Source organism: Athene cunicularia (genome assembly GCF_003259725.1).
Source record: "Athene cunicularia isolate RWA chromosome 5 unlocalized genomic scaffold, athCun1 chr5_part3, whole genome shotgun sequence".
Lineage (NCBI taxonomy): Eukaryota > Metazoa > Chordata > Aves > Strigiformes > Strigidae > Athene > Athene cunicularia.
In genome coordinates, this window is record NW_020799103.1 from 3,942,458 (window position 1) to 3,959,619 (window position 17,162).

At 34.4% G+C, this 17,162-nt stretch overlaps 1 protein-coding gene across 1 annotated transcript in view; it reads left to right on the top strand.

Moving 5' to 3' along the window:
• Positions 1 to 1,585: 1,585 nt before the first annotated feature.
• Positions 1,586 to 17,162, top strand: part of DCDC1 (doublecortin domain containing 1) — a 137,455-nt gene continuing 121,878 nt past the window's right edge. Inside the window, exons 1-2 of the mRNA XM_026850833.1 lie at positions 1,586 to 1,670; positions 4,386 to 4,549. Of these exons, the coding sequence (XP_026706634.1) occupies positions 1,667 to 1,670; positions 4,386 to 4,549 (168 nt within the window). The 5' untranslated portion in view covers positions 1,586 to 1,666. The remainder of the gene's footprint in view (positions 1,671 to 4,385; positions 4,550 to 17,162) is intronic.

Consider the following 17,162-nt stretch of genomic DNA (forward strand, 5'->3'; position numbering starts at 1 on the left):
CACCTCAAACTTTTAATATTTTGTAATTATTTGATAAGAGAAATTGCAGTAGGAAAGAACTCAGAATAATACTAATGTTTATGGTCCAAGAATGTCATGAGTTTAAGAAGAAAGTTAACAAACTGGATTTTGAAGGATTTGTTTTTGTTTTCTTGCGGTACTCTTGTGATGATTGCAGATTGCCAGAGGGTGATTTTCCCATTCCTTTACAAATGTTCTGCTTATTTTTTTGTGGATATCCTACTGGGCTTTGTATTTCATGCTTTCTGTCACTCCATTTGATCAACACTGTGCTCAGATCATTTTCAGCAAGTTTAAAGACAAGATAAAAAAAAAAAAGACAGATTTTTTTTCTTCAGTTTGCCACAGTGGCTTCATGCTATTATCTCTATCAATTTAAAATCTCTGGGTTTTGTTTTAGGGAAAATTTCTCATCTCTGTTCTTCAGAGGAGTGTAAAATTACACTGTAAAATAATTATTTTCTTCAAGGAAATTCAATGTTTGCCATGTGATATGAAGTCAAAAAATCAATGAGGGGGAGAATAAAAGCAATAAAGGTCTATTTACGCTGTTTATGTTAGCTGAGGAGCAAAGATCCTTGGGTACTCTCCTTTTATCCATGGCTGACTACAAATATTTTAAATTCTGCATTAAAATTATAAAGAAAAGGGATTTTTGTCTATAATTTTAAATATTTTCCATAACTTCTGATTACCTTCCTTTGCTCAGCTTCTCTTGAAGGGAAGTTTCCTTCATTTCTGATCAAGGATGGATTTGCCATCACTCCCTCTCAGGAATTCCATGAGTACCTCACAATAAAATCTCTAACCTCCTGAGACACATACATCATGAGGAGTTGTTCCTAAACCTTACTAGTTAGCTCACACTCTTTGTTTCCAAGGGTTAGTCTTTGCCTTCTTTTGCTATGGTCAACACACTGTTATTGACCTTCATAATCCTGCTTCATAGTTCAACGTTCGTAATGTTTGATTAGCTGTAATTTTGAATGGACTATGCAATGCTTGACAACAGAATTGCAAATCTTTGGGAGACTTTGATTATAAATTCTTTTCACTTTGCTTTCTAGACCGTAGTCTGTATAAAGCCTCAATATCAAAGCACTCTAGTGGAGTTGGGAGATATTTTCTGGAGTCATTACTGATACTCTTTTAGTTTTCAAAAAGATATTAGTTCAGACTAATACCTTTTTCGTTTTAGTTAAGTCAGCAAAACGGACAGAAGTCTGGAAGTACTTAGCTGTTCCTTAAAAATTATTCTTGCATACCTACATCAATTCCAAATGAGAACAACTTAAACATTCCTAAACTAGGAATAATTTTTGAGCAACCATGAATTTTTTTATCTAGAGTGCTAAGGATATCTTCTGGAATCCCCAAATGGATACCCAGAGCAATAAATTTAATAGACTGTTTCTGTAAAAGTATACTTTTCTGAAATTACTGCCTTGGTGTTCTACCTTTATTCCTTTCCCTTTCTAGGGACACATGGTTTCTTACTTCATAAGCTTAATAACTTAAATATCACTGATTTCTAGAATTTTAAAAAGGATGTCAGAAGAATGGGCAAAAAAAGAAACAATACAAGCTGTTTGAGATTATAAATCTGGAAACAAAAGGTTAAGTGTGGAATGAAGCAAATACTGTTATGGGTAAGATCAGCTGATGTTTATGGAAACTGTTACTGCTTATAGAAGATTACTTGGGTCTGATAATCAGTGTGACTGACTAATTTGCATGTTAGGCATGTCTGAAAGAGGTGACGCTTTGGATCTTTTCAGTTCTGAGCTATCCCAACAGGTCCTGGAACTGTTTCCTCTCTGGACCTGAAGGTCACTACCTTCAGAGAAGGTGCACCAGCATGGCTGCATTACATTGGTGTTAAAATTATTTGTAGTAAAATAATTGATGCTATTATAATTAGCGTTCAAATGTCGCATCCAATCCCAATATTCATACAGTTTCCCTCAGCTGTGTTTCTGTCTGCTTGCACACTCAGAAAAGATCCACTGTTTGTGTTTATCTTCATTTCTGTTTATAATCGTTTTCTTATGGGAACTAAGTTAAAAGCACTTGAGTAAAAATCTTATTCAATGAAGTTATTTGTAAAACTTACAGACTTCACTGAGATTAGATTTTCATCCTTTTCTTTTGTTTGAACTAACCACTTCTCATCATGTAACATGAAACATAGATTTAATTCTGGTGTTGCTCACTTGGTCCTGAAGTAAATTCACTCCTGCCAGTGTTCCTGGTCAGACCTCATTCATGATCTCATCTAATCTTTTTAATTTTATGTATGACTCCAATGTTAAGGAGTAAGTGCATTATTAGAATTGTCTGGAAAAGTATTAATTCACTGATTGTCACCCTGAAATAATTTTTGCTCATGTTCAATTGCATGGCCATATCCTGACAAATCAGGTTTTAAATGCAAATATTTAATGCTATATAGTATGCATTCTGGCTTGGAGTCTTTGATGGCGTATTTTGAAAAAGTTTTGCAGTATTACTTTTTAGGATAATCAGTAAGTGTAGGATAATACGCATATTAACCTTGTCAAGTGAATCCCCATCAGCCTTATTTTGTCTGGCCTGCATTTAGATAAATGAGCGTGGCCAGAGAAGGGCAACGGAGCTGGGGCAGGGTCTGGAGCACAGGTCTGCTGGGGAGCGGCTGGGGGAACTGGGGGGTTCAGTCTGGAGAAGAGGAGGCTGAGGGGAGACCTCCTGGCCCTCTGCAACTCCCTGCCAGGAGGGTGCAGAGAGGGGGGATGAGTCTCTGGAGCCAAGGCCCCAGCGCCAGGCCCCGAGGGAATGGCCTCAAGCTGCCCAGGGCAGGGTCAGGCTGGCTCTGAGGAAGGATTTCTGTGCAGAAGGGGCTGTTGGGCGTTGGAATGGGCTGCCCAGGGCAGGGGGGGAGTCCCCGGGATCCCTGGAGGGGTTGAAGAGTAGAGTCGACATAGCGCTGAGGGATCTGGGAGAGTTGGGAACGGTCAGTGTGAGGTTAATGGTTGGACTGGATGATCTTCAAGGTCTTTTCCAGCCTAGATGATTCTGGGATTTTTATCACAACGTTGACTACAGGCAGGGTTTCAGCTTATTTTATTTTTTTAAGTCCCTGCAGAGCATTGAACCCATGCATGTCTTTCTGCATGTCTTCGTACAATGCATCTCTTTCTTCCTATTTGTCATTGATACAAGTTTCTGCATACCATTTTCTACTTCTGTAACAAAGAGAAAGTACACGTGAGACTTACAGACAGTTCTAAATTACATTGAAAGAATCATGTGATAGGTTTTCATTCAAGCGATTACTTAAATGGGTTTTGATAACCGTATAGATAGTCCTTTAGATCTAACCAAAACTTTTTGTAGTGCCTTTATTTAATCTTGTATTTGTGTATTTTTCTGAACTGAGATTGCGGTATTGTAAATATCACAGCAACATCAGACCTTCAATGGGGTTTAAGTAACTAGATTTTAATAGTTTTGTCAACTAGTTCAGAAAAGGCTTTTTATGCTACCCAATATCAGGTAAAACCCCCAAATGCTACTTCAGTTTATCATATAAGAAAGGCCCATGTATGTGTTACACAAAAATATCTGCAAAGCACATGCATCTCAGTAATGCCTGAAGCCAAAATACTCATTCCTTATTTGTCACACGTATTGACGTGAGGTCCCTTTGAGAGAATGGTTCCAACCTTTACAGTGATTTGAAATCTAGGAACAGCAAGAAGAGATCTTGTTGAGACCGTCACCATGAATCAATTTTATCTGTCTTTTCATTTGACCTTCCCTCCTTATTAAACAGCTACACTGAGCATTTTTATTTGTTGGAAGTTGTTTTTTGAGTAGGGGCAATGAGAGGGTTATAATAAAACGGCTTATGAGAGTGTTGATTATATTTTATGAATGTTACCATTTATAATACAGTAGGCATATGTCAGCTCCTCAACAGGAAACTGTATACAGAAACAACATGGATCTTGCAATTTTATCAGGACAATGCAAGTAGATTTCAGCAAGGTTGGTTCCAACTCATCTGTGATAAATGAGAAGATAAGGCAATCAGTGCACACCATGACACTCCGTGCAGCTAGTTAGGCACACTTCAGAACTATTCAGGTGTGCTCACGAAGCTTATGAGTCTTTCATGGGGGGTGTCTCAATATAAATACGTCCCTCATGGTGGCCACTAGAAATACAGGAGTTGCTTTTCCAAGACTTAACCCAGGTCAGATATAAATAATAGATATTAAGAGTTAGTTCTGATGCTAAGGCTGTGTTAGAGGCTGTGAATTTCAGTTGGGTCAAAAGAATACATTTTCCTTTTTTTCCTTTTTCTTCTTTTCTTTGCATAGCTCCTCTGCTTGACAGATGCCTGCAAAATTCCATCACACCTTTGTGTGGACCTGTTTGGGTCTTTAAGAGAGAAGGTTTCAGCCCCTCAGGAGCAAAGATTTATATCCAAGGAGTTCTATTGGTCCTGCACCAACGATTAAAGTCTGCAAACTGTTGCAAACAGGTGAGTTGTCCCACTCTTTTAAAAAAGTCTGCTTTTTGTTTTCATTTTCAAATGTACTAATTGTATAAAACCAAGGATTGGCACTGTGTCATAAAGAAGTGTGACATATATTGCACAAGCTGCAGTGCCTGTTAGGAAAATGAAATGCTTCTCCTATAATTGCAAAGCCAACAATAAAGGAGTTAATTGTGCCTCTCTTTTGGTGTGGGATGTCATATGTCTCATCTTTTCTTGCTGCGTACTGTGCCTAGCTGTGATGTTCCTTATGTGAAAATTCTCTAAAGCCATCATTTTTCATTGCTTGTTCTGCACATGCAGGTTTTTAATGCTTTCATAGATCTTCACATAAAACTAATTTAAATAATTATTTAGTTGAAACATTTTTGAATAAATAAATAAATAAAGCACTTCTAACTAGTGTTGCATTGTGAAAAATTAAATAAATATATAGTCTTTTAAAACCTCAATATTTTAATTACTGTACATGTGCCATTAAATAAATATACCAGACATGCATTTTAATTTGAAAAAATAGTAGAAAGCAGATACTGAATATACTGTTTGATAGCTTGGGAGCAAGAAGATGATTTATTTTTTTATAAATTGGGTGTTTTATTTTAGGAGATATAATTACGTAAACACTGACCTTGTTCAGCATAGTTAGTTAAGTTCATTTGTATGTGCAAGAAGGTACATGTAAGGATTAAGTGAGTAGTTCATAAAAATAGTAGACATCTGGATTTTCCAGGAAAAGTATTATACAGACATTAAACAACCAGCTAGGAACCTCAGATTTAAAACTGAGCTCCGGCCCCAGAGTTAAGAATGACTGCATCAGATAGATAAGCTCCCAGTCTGTAGGAAGGGGGAGGAGAGGTGCAAGCGAAGTGTCAGTCACACTGTTTATACAGCACCTCCTGCTGTCAGATCCATAAAGAGAAATGAGAATTGACTTTGGAAGAGACTGTTCCTGTCCAGAGCTAATAGTGGTCAGCAAGAAGAAATCAAATAAAAACAAAAAACGAAAGAGCATGTGTGAGAGAGAAAGAAGCAGAAACCAAAGAAAAGCTTGTTTCAGAATGTTTCTGAGTCAGTATAGTGAATATTAAAAAGTGAGAAATATCTTTACACTTTCTGTTGATAATTTTTCACTTCATAAATAACGCTGCCTGTCACAAAAGCTACAGAAATGAAATCTGTTACTTTCCAGTGCCTTAACAAAAAAAAAAAAAAAAGTAAAATTCATACAAGTATTTAGCAAGTATAATAATGGTGATGAGTAGAACAAACAATGGAGTTTCTAAAGAAAAATTAATATGCAAGTCATTTATGGACTACTTTTTGCTCTTCTCTGTAAAGAACATATAAAGACATTTCAGTAAATGAACTTATGTTAATCATTCCTCTGGTGATTATCCAGCAGTATTCAGTTGGAAATTGTAAATGACAAGAAAAATATAATAATTTTAATAGATTTGAAATCTCTTCTGAAGACAAATGGTCCTTTATAATGAAAGGCTTGCATATAGACATATGTTCAGTATAACCATGTGGGACATCTTTAACTTTTAAGAGTCCTGATTATGAGGATAAATGTCAGTACAGCTATGACAGTTAATTGTCTACAAAAAAATTAAGATTAAAATATTTTAATAAACATTTCAAACCGGTTTAAGTGCTTAAATGAAAATTTTACAGTAGAAGGATGTTAAATGTTTTGTGCAGTTAATGTGCTGAAAGCTTGTGTTATTTTGAATTATATTACTTCAAAGATAAGATATGACATATAATTCAGTTTAAAGTGTCTCTCCGCTAATTTTTCCAACCACTTTCCAACTGAAGTTGTGTTAATGCTGAACATAAATGAAATCTTTGTAATAACCATAGGTATAACTGTAGGTATAACAATGCCTCTTACTATAATTTTACTATATTTTGCTTATGTTGACCTTTTTTTCTAAATAGCTAAAACAAGTTTGTTTTGTGAAGAGCACATTCTGATATGATACAGATATAAGATTAGGATGCACATTAATAAAGAATCAGGATATTCAATCAAAATACTATCACTTTGTCCTGTTGTGCTAAGGCCTGACAACATAATACTATGATGACTGCATACAGTATTCATACCAACATAACATCTAGCCCTTACTTGACAACGTTAAATATGTTTTCTTGATTTCTATTTTTCTCAGTGTTATTTTGACATTTGAATTATTTGTATTTACTTTGTCTTTTAATTTAAATAAAAAGGGAATGGAAGTTAAAAAAAAAAGAAAATTATTTGATGCATTTTTACTCTGCTAAGACTATAGTCTGTCTGTTGAAATCAGATAGCACATGCAACTAAAAATATGCTAATAATGTGCTCCTCTTAAAATCTGTCTGGACTTCAGTTTAAAATGCAGGTACTGAATGAATACATAGTTTCTGGTCCACACTCTGCACTGGTTGCAGTGTCGTCTTTATAATCACTCTGTTGCTCCTTGCCCCAGAGGAAGAAAACAGTGAGGAGACCATCTCTTTGCCGTAGTCTTTGTATCCTATTAAAAAGGATAATCAGTATTCTTCAAATAGTATTCCTTGAGAATAATATAGGTAAAGTAAAACAGGTTAAACTGAGAGCGTACTTGAACTTTGGGAAGTGGTTTGAACTTTTCTCTAAATAAAGGAGAAAGGAAGGAAATATAAATGTATACACACTATGCTACAAAAACCTTCTAATTTTTTTCATTTAAATTCTTTCTAATTGAAATTACATATCTGTATAATGAGCTATAAGCTTCACTAAAATCTTGACAAAGCTTTCACTAACATTTTGATGCCATGAATTCTGGGACTGTAAAATACAGTTTTCTAACAAAACCCTAAAATTTAAACATCAGTACTGTTAGAATTATTCTCTGCTATTAATATTTCAGATGTTGGCCTTTTGCCTTGCTATTTTAAACATGCTATGTTCGGCTCTGTTGGAATTTCTGAGATTCCCAAATATATCTGAAGGTTAAAATCAGTCATTATCTAGATAATGTACACAATTGGGTGAATGCATGTAAGACATGCATTTTTGTCAAGCTACTATAGTTTCTATTATTTATTTTTTTTTCTAAAAAAAGCATCGCCAAAATGAAATTGCTTTTAAGTGAGATGTAATACATAACAATAGAACTAACATTATATCTGACCGTATGGGATATAGTTAACACTTTCAGAGATGGGGGATGTCCATCTCATTAGCATTCTTCATATGTAGTGGTGCTGTTGGTGGGGGTGTTGAAGTAGGAATGCCATTGTGCTGGGTTCCAGTGTTTGGGGACAAACACTGCTGTGGAGGGAACGTGTGAAAAGGCCATAGTACTGACAGTGAATGAGGAAGGCTGTGCTTTCTGTATGCTTCAAGCAGGGAAGCTGTCATTCACAGGCCTAGCACAGCTAAACAGAGGCCAAAAGAGAAGACTCAAATACCTTTTAAAATGATATTAATGATTTTTAAACATTTTCTTAATTTAGAATTACTCTTTATTCAAACTGTTGATCTGTCCTTTACTAAATAATATAAAATGTAGCTGAACAGGCAAACAGAAGAATATCTTGTCATTGCCACAGTAAAGATTTATTATGGAAAATTTAGATGTATAAATATTTGAGAATCACAAGTTGCTTTAACTATATTTAAATGGTTTTGAGCATGTGTTACTTAAAAGGGTTTAGCAAGATCTTGATAGTTAACAAACATAACCAGTCCTAAGGTGCTCTTCTGTGTGCTTTTATTTTTACTGGAAGTGTGTTATATGTGGGGATGAGGAGACTGAGCTGGGATGAGAAGTGTCAGGAAATTGTGCTGAATGTTCATTAGCTTGATCTAGCAGAACTTACAGTAACAGTAATTAATCATTTGAACCACAGCAAATTACATTACATTAAAGTAATGGAGCTAGTATGCAAAATACCCACAAGAAAACAAGAGGGAGTAAAATTATTGACTGATTCTACTATTTGCCATTTCAGCTGTGCGAACACAAGCATATGTCCTATTTCAAAATTGTATATCCAACAGCTATTATTCTAAGCTACATCCATAAACGTCATAATTCATAAGATTTTTCTCATTTTGCTATGCGAATCCATAAAAATATTACTGACTTTAAAAAACCAGAAATATTGCAAGTAACAGAACAAAGAAAAAGAAAGATTATATATCTTCTATTTTCTTGTGTTGTGCTCTTGAAGCTGCTGACTCAAGTACTGGAGGTTGAATACATCTGTGATACGCAAACAAAAGCTGTTCTCCATAATTTTTCTCTTTTTTCTACTTTATTAGAAATATATCTGTCACTACTATTCAATTGGTTTTCACAGATTTCAGCAACTGAATTTTGTAGGAAGATTTATGATGACTCTGGTTTTGTTTTTTCCCCTTACAAACAAAATATAAACTAGCTTTTAGGTATAATCATATTGCGGGGCTTTTATCTGACAGAAATGAACAAAATGATCAATTTTTATCAAGTATTTTTTAATCAATATGTTTTTCCTATCATTTTTATATCCATCTTAGTTCATAGAATTGTGAGAAAATGATACCAAAGCATACTTACCCTGTTTATAATGCTGCTTTCAGAAAATTAGATAATATTGTGGTAAAGTTGGCATAATAATTATTAGGATTTGTTTGAAGAAAAGGAATAAATTCGCCAAAATGCTTAACTTTGATTTCCAGTTCAACCCTACCTTGTATTTGTGTATTTATGAGTTTTGAAGGTGTATTCTTAAAGTAACTTGATTAACACAGCCTCTGTTCAGTAACTCCCCTTCATTTAGACTTAAATATTTATTTCCTCTTCCTTGAAGCTTCTGCTTTTCTAATTTTATATGACGTTGACTCACACTGTTGAAGAGGTGTTAAGTATATTTATTTCCTTCTTTAAGATTTTTTTTTTTTTTTTTTTTTGTCTGTTTGACCTGTGGAGGGACCACTCAAGAAATAATCCCATGTTAAAGTGAACTTTGTGTAGAGCCAGATTCCGTATGAAAACTGTATTATTTCAGCATAGCTTCTTATTAAAAGAATATAAAAACAGTGTTTCAGTAATTTTGAAATTGCAAGAGAAAACTGCCCTCTTGATAGTTCAGATAAGTGATTCTGAGAATGTTGTATTGTTTATAGATTTGAGTGATGGTTGAAATTTTTCCCACAACTGAGCTGCATTCTAGTTACCAGAAGTATTTTAAGAACCTTAAACTTGTGTCTTTTTCTAAGTGTTATGCCTTGAGCAGGCCTAACATCAGTTAAATGAAGTGAAAATTGCATTCTTGTCTTGATAGAGATGAAAATGGATTTCTGGTCATGAAATAGATGTAGTTGTCACTTTTTTAAAAAGGTGTCAGCAGTTTGCTTCAGCAAGTAAGGTGCCAATTCAGTATGACAGTAAACTTGTGATCTGAGCAATCAATAAAATGCTTCAATAACTTCTGCTTCATTACACTTATAATAAGAGGCTATAGATCTGTGGCACATAAAATGTTGATAAAGAGGATATGTAGGGACTTCGTGTGACATTTTGTTTTAGTAATACAGTAAGTGCAATGTTGCCATCTAGAGTTTGTGCATAGGTAATTATTCTGAAAGCAAAAGCTCTAGTGAAAAAATAAACATTGATATTTCAAAGCCATGTTTATTTCCATCACTTAGTGGCATGTATGTCTATCTAGATGGAATAGTTCATTTGCCTTGTCACAAAATTGTTTAGGTCAGGAAAAGGAAGACAATTTATAGTATTTTCTTCCTTTTCAATTTGGTAATGATTTTTTTCCCCCCCAAACTAACATTTAAATGCATTTAAGAAAAAATTATAACCTAAATAGATTTAGTTGTTACCAGCTACTAACAAAAATTATAACACAATGATTTGACACCTGTAAGGGGGATAACGGAAGCTCTGTAATCACAGTGAGTTAATGTTGTGATGTTTCAGATTCTGACCAAGTGTTCTTTCAGTTGATTTATGTATTTGGAGACCATAAATGGCTCCTGCTGATTTTTGATAAACATACATTGCAGGGGAATTGTCTGTGAGCTATTTATCTTGTAAGAAAATTATTTTGATATGTTAAATAGGGGCTTTTTTTGTCCTTTTAAAAAGGATGGCACCTGATCGATACAACATATAAAGAATTTCCACTATATGCCATATTGTATTTCAAACAAATAAAACTTAATTTAGATCTAGAGAGAGTTTTATTTCCCAGAGAAATTATTTGAAATCCTAAATTCTTCTGAAATATATTTTCAAAAGATGTGGGACCAACAGTTCTATGTAGCAAGCATGAAGGATAGGCTTGTTGACTTCAGCAGTCTATCAGTGTTTTACTTAGTTAAAAAGACTAAGTGGTTGAGGTTATTGAGAACTGGATAATTAAAAACTTCTTTGTATAGGAAAGGCTAATGTGACTAGTTGCACAGATACGGCATATTTATTAAGATGATGACTAATTAAATCTTTTCCTTTTTGTAAGCAGCAAGAATGAATTGCTTCTGTTTTTCCTTCTACTTTGGTGTGCAATTTATAAACAGCGTCTGAGTATCAGGGCATTATTGTAACTAGGGTGGCTATGGTACTCGTGTTTCTTGTTTCTGATGGGGTAGCTCTTGCTCTGATGAGCTAGTTTGCTAACACTGTCATATACTTTATCACTATAATTTAATTGTGATTTCTTTTCTTCACTGAGAATATATGGGTGAGAGCAAATGGTGGAAATCTGTCTGAAATTATGGGAAGGAGTTAAATGAATACTTCAAAAATGTCATTTCTGGATTGTTTTTCACTATGAGCTTGCATTATTTTTTTCTTCTCCCTGTTTGAACATGAATGTTTGCTAGAGACACATGGTTCACGCTAAAGAATTGCATATTACTCAAAATGTAGACTACCAATAGGGGATGATATTCTTTTGCAAATTAGAAATTAGGTGACCACCTGGGACTAATGAAGTTTTAATTACACCAGGGTCCAACATTTTTCTGATACTTTTGTCATTCATATTTGATTAAGCCTCAGTGGCCACACACCAGTTCACCTTCTGAAGTTGTGATGTGCTGAGGTGTCTCCTCATAATCAGGTGTATCCAAATGGGACATGGATTCTTTGGTGATGACAGGGAGGGGAAGGGAAAAGGAATTTGTAACTTTCCATTTTATTACCAGTCATGTAATTGGATTACCACAAATCAATGCCTGTACTGACTTGAAAGAAATGCATCTCTGCACAGCACTATGAATTTGACTTTTTTTAGCATTTAGAATTCATAGACTCAAAAGTCTCGAGATACACTGTCTTTGACTTTGGCATATAATTCTGATCATCTGGAACCAGGTTCTAAGGATTTGTCAGACAAATGATTGAATTCCTATATTTTATCTGTCTTTATACACACTGAGATTATTTCAGTTCACCTCGGACTACCTTTCTTTCTTTAGGGACTGTGCAAGGTCAAATTACATCACATTTGCCATGGACTAAAAGTGAATCAATGTTCACTCGATTAGCTCAGTTGACAGAGGGCAGGTTGTTAAACAAAGTAATTTGAATGTGTGCCTGAGTCTGGCGGCGCTAAGAGATTCTTCTGGTATAACTAGGCTTACAATAAATTTCTGAGTTTTCAATTTTGTTCCGTTATTCTGAATTAAATATATCTGTTGAGCAGGAGACAGAAGTCTTCGGGTATATTGTTCGTAAATATTCTGTAAACCCATGTAGTTTTATACAGAAAAGATTGAATCAGGATTAGTTTCACATGTAGCATCTTAGAGTTATGTAAAGAGATGGCTAAATGTGGATTATGGCCCTGCATGAATTTGGGACTATACCTGCAGTAGTGTCCTGTTACCTAAGTGCAGCATTGAATTTTTTTTCCTTACTGTGAGTTAAATGAAATGCTGCACAATTATTAGATCTACTCTTTGAATTATTTCTTCCACTAAGCTTATTAAAAGTTGTTCAAATAAAAAATAAAAGCTCAATTTAGAACTTTCTGAATATACTGAAAATAAATCATTGCATTTTACAACTTTGAAAGTAATTACAGAATTCTATTGCTAAAGTCAGTGGAAGTAGGTTTGACAGATTTTCTCTAAATTACTCAACCACCTACAGGTATTATTGCCAAGATTCTTTTGAAATGAGAATAAATTTTATAGAGTTACAACAGCAAAGTGAAAGGGTATGTTTGATAGATTCCCTGAACTGTTTCAACACCCACAGGTATTATTTGTAAGAAAACAATCATGCAGAGTCTTCAGCTGGTTAGAGAGGGCACAGCATTCCATCTTCACCTGACATCCTATCTGTTCTCTCAACATCCTGTGCCCCCTGCCTACCACCCACTCCTCCCGAAACAATGCTCACCAAGAGAGTTTTGTGTGAATGGACAAGAATATGAATGTTTTTTAAAAGAATGTGAACAGTATAGAAAACACATTGTCTGTGGGTGACGAAAAGGCTTGAGGTGGGAGAAGAAAAACTGTCTTTAGGATTGATTAGTATTCTTCATGTTCTTTCCTAATTAATCAATGTTATTCTTTAATTGTTAGAACCTCTCAAAAAAAAAAAAAAAAAAAAAAAAAAAAAAGCTAGAAGTTGTAATTGAAGATTTTATTTGCTTTATTTCTCTTTTTCATTTGATTTGCATATACCACTCTAGTTTTTCTTCTCAATTTTTGTAAATAATTGAGTCCTGAAATATTCAGCATGGGTTTTTCAAACACATTGCATAAACTTTACCTATTTAATATGGGGACCTTAAGTCTAAAAAATGAAACGCTATGAAGTTGTGCATTTCTCAAAGATGCTTGCTTCATGCTATGGTTTTATTTCCATAAATTCATTTTCATTTATTCCAATAATGCCTAGAAGATCTAAATAGACCAGACCTGTTTGTAGTACATACACTAGATTTATTATATGTCACACAAATGTAGTTTCCTGTACCTTAGATCATGATTTTATTAAAAATTAAAAGCCTACTATTATGTACTTTAGAATTTGTCCATTTTTCCAAAGATTTTAAAAACTTGTTTCCATTCTGCTTCTTTTTTTAATAATCTGCTGCATTTATCATTTTGAATCTTGATAAATTCAGTATTCTTGATAAATTCAGTATTCAGCAATTCAGTATTAAAAAAAATAAATATCACCATTTAAAAACTAAACTAATTCAGTTTTATTTTGGGATGTAAATCAATACTGTCTTCGCAATTTACAATGACTTGCAGGTTTCAAGGACTTTAAATTCTTTCTAAATGTTCTTCTCTAGCAAATGACACTAAATCCATCTTTCCTTTTGTTTTGCTGAAAAAATTTTGTCATAACCCTTGCACTAAGAAATAGAGCGATAACTTATTTAACTTTGTGCCTCTGAAAACAGTTAAGTGCTAGACTGCTAGGCTGTGCTGATGTAACCAAATGTTTTGTTAAGAGCATCCAGAACGCTAGAGCTCTTGTTTTCCCATCTCGGAGTGTTGCAGCCCTGTTGTGTTCAGATCTGACTTAGGAGCTTCAGTCTTTTGTCCAGAACTAGTGATAAACATCTGTATCCTTGCACCATCCAGATGTAGTCACCAACCTGCATTTCTTTTCCAACTTGATCTTCTCTGCAGGTTATCTTCTGCACAGACACACCACCCTATTAAAATGTCAGTGTTCCTATCTATTTCAGTAGCTTGAGAAGTTCATTATCTGATTTTCTGTAAGTTTGTTTACTGAGTGGCAGATAACAGGTCCTCAGTCCTGTATTTTTTTCATACGTTCTTTCAGCAATCCAAAGAAGAATTCTACCTTACTGGACTTCTGAAGAGATCTTACAGTTCAGATAACAGGCAGGAAACGATATGAGACAAGAATGTATTGTAGCCTGTGCCATGAGCTCAAGTGATGATTCATTATTATTGTGAATCTTTTTCTACCATTATAACAAAGAAACCACTTTCAGATATTGCTCATTGTGAATTTTCTTCCCTGAGCCATCACAGCTGTGTTTCATATAGTTAAGTCATCTGAGTTCTGTGCTATCTACCAACTTGTCACATTCTAGTATCTTGTATACAAAAAATTATTTCACATAATTTTTAGATAAGTGGTATTTTTTCCCAGTTTATGTCCTGGACTCTTAAAGGTGGCAGTTGTTCAAAGTTAAAGGTAAAGTTCCACTGGGCTAATTAGCTGACTATATGGGTGTTTTATGTCTGTAATTCTATATATTGATTGCAAGCCTGAGTTGGCCTCTTAGTTGCCAACTATTCACTGGTGCAAAAGCAAACTTTTTTCTTAGCACAGCCTGATGTGATCATCAAAGCATTTCAGAAGAGGAATGAGAAGACTTCAGCTTGCTGTGCCCGTTGAGAGAGATCCAGGTATATACCTCTTCCTGGGGCAGAATGGTTGGCTCTGTACTATTTCTCTGTTATGACTGTGTCGCATCTCCACAGGATCATTTATAGCAGAGTCCTCGTGCTGGCTGCCAGAAGGAGAGGTGAGTTTTCTCAGTCACCATGATTCTGTCTGTCCCCGTGTGTCCAGGTAGCCCAAAATATAGGTGTTCTGCAAGAAGTGATATGGGTGTATTGAGTAAAATCAAAAGCAAGCCATGTTTCACCGTGCTTCCCAGCCTGAGCTGCTAACAGTTTAACCAGGGCATCTATGTCCTAAAAGTTATGTACTTCCACATTTATGCATTAAAGCTTACTTACAGCCCATTATCACTACTGATCCTGACATCTCTCGTGTCAGAAGGGAGAAGATTGTAGAAGGAAAAAATAGTATGTGAAGGAGGAAAAAATGGTCCTCAAAGCGCATAACCTTTTATATTGTGTGAAATTTTAGTTTCAGTATATAAATTGAATGGATACTTTCTGGGGTGAGGAATGGGAGAAAAAATACCAAGGGGAAGCTAACAACAATGCACATTCACACTGTTTTATCGTTTAATTAATGTGCAATTCAGACAACCATATTTAGGATGTAAATTCTTTATGCATTCAGCTACACTAGATCAATGAAAACACCGACTCGACATCTGTTTTAATGCATGTTATTACTCACCTAAGAAGTGCAGTTGGAAAGCTTAGATGGAAATTAAATTTTAGAGATTTATTGAAGTTAGTTCATTTTTGAAGTCTGGTTTTATGTATAGTTTGGATTATAAATGTAACTGTATTATAGCACTGTGCTCTTTGTTCTAATATGGAAACTCATAGGTGAAAATATACTGTAATCTGTATATTGCTATATGGAAACACTTGTCTAGATATTAAAAAGCTAACTTTACCTAGTTACACAATCATCAATATATAAGTCAATATGCTGGTAAATACAAAAATATTACCTTAATTCTAGCTACTAAAACTGCAGAAAAAGATAATGTTTCTTCTCATTCTCTTCCCACTGTTTTTAACTCCCTCTCAGCTCACCGAGAAAGTTAAGTTAAGTAAGCCTTTGTACTGACCAGTTGCTTGAAAGGAATCGATTTTTTTTTAAAAAAAAACTTGTCAAAATGTGCTTATCAAAAGAAGTCTGAGTTACTGATGAGATAACAGTCAATTGTGAATTACTGAAGAATTTTTTAAAATGTTGCCAGTGGAGTACAGCAATGGAATTCTACCGGTTAAGACTTAAGTGATTTGAATTTAGTAGTGTAATTAGTCACTTTATTTAAGCATGTACACCACTAATTTGCTAAATTCTGTTTATATGTATAACACTGAGAAGTATGACATTTAATTTTTGCCGTTTGGATTAATAAATATTTGTTTAATATTTACATATTCTATTACTCAAATATTGATTAAATGTTTATTGGTTAAATTAAAATATATTGAAGTGATCAGTTAGGAAAAAATATTTAATGAGCTGCCTCTCCCAGTCTTTAATAACGTACAGAAGGAAAAATATTCTTGAAGACTTGATGTAACCATTCACTCTTTAAAAGATATGGAACTTGATCTAAGGATTAATTTTTCACGTTCTGTGAAAGGAGACAATTGAATTTATCTTGCTAAAATATATAAGAATTTAAGTAATTCACAACAAACATGTTAAAGCCTGCAGCATCTTGGTTTTGCCCTGCCAAGATTGAATATAGCACAGACTTTTCTGGAAGCAAGTTTTGTGCAGACAACCAAGTGTCTGTTGAATGCTTTATGGTTAATCATGTATCTCCCAAGAGCCAGAAAATACAGTTCTGAAGTCTGTAAAACAAGGAAGCAGGCTGTCAGTGTTGCTTCTAGCTGAAATAACTGACAAAAATATTTTTTGATAATTAAGAAATGTGACTTTAAGTCTTCCAGATAACATCAAGGAAATAAAAACTAGGATTGCTATTGTATTTATCTGCCAAAGGTCAGAGAGCTTCACTTTTCAAATGATCAGAAGTTTTTTTTTCTGATTTCCATTCTGAAAGTTTTCATGTCTCTTTAATATCCATTTCTTCCTATTTTATTAGAATTTATCTGAAAAAGCTCTGAATCCTCTTTGCTTCTTGCCTCCTCTCCATATATTTTCTAACAGCAGTCATAGCTCTTTTCAGCCTTTTTTTTTTTTTTTTTCCTCAGACCAAA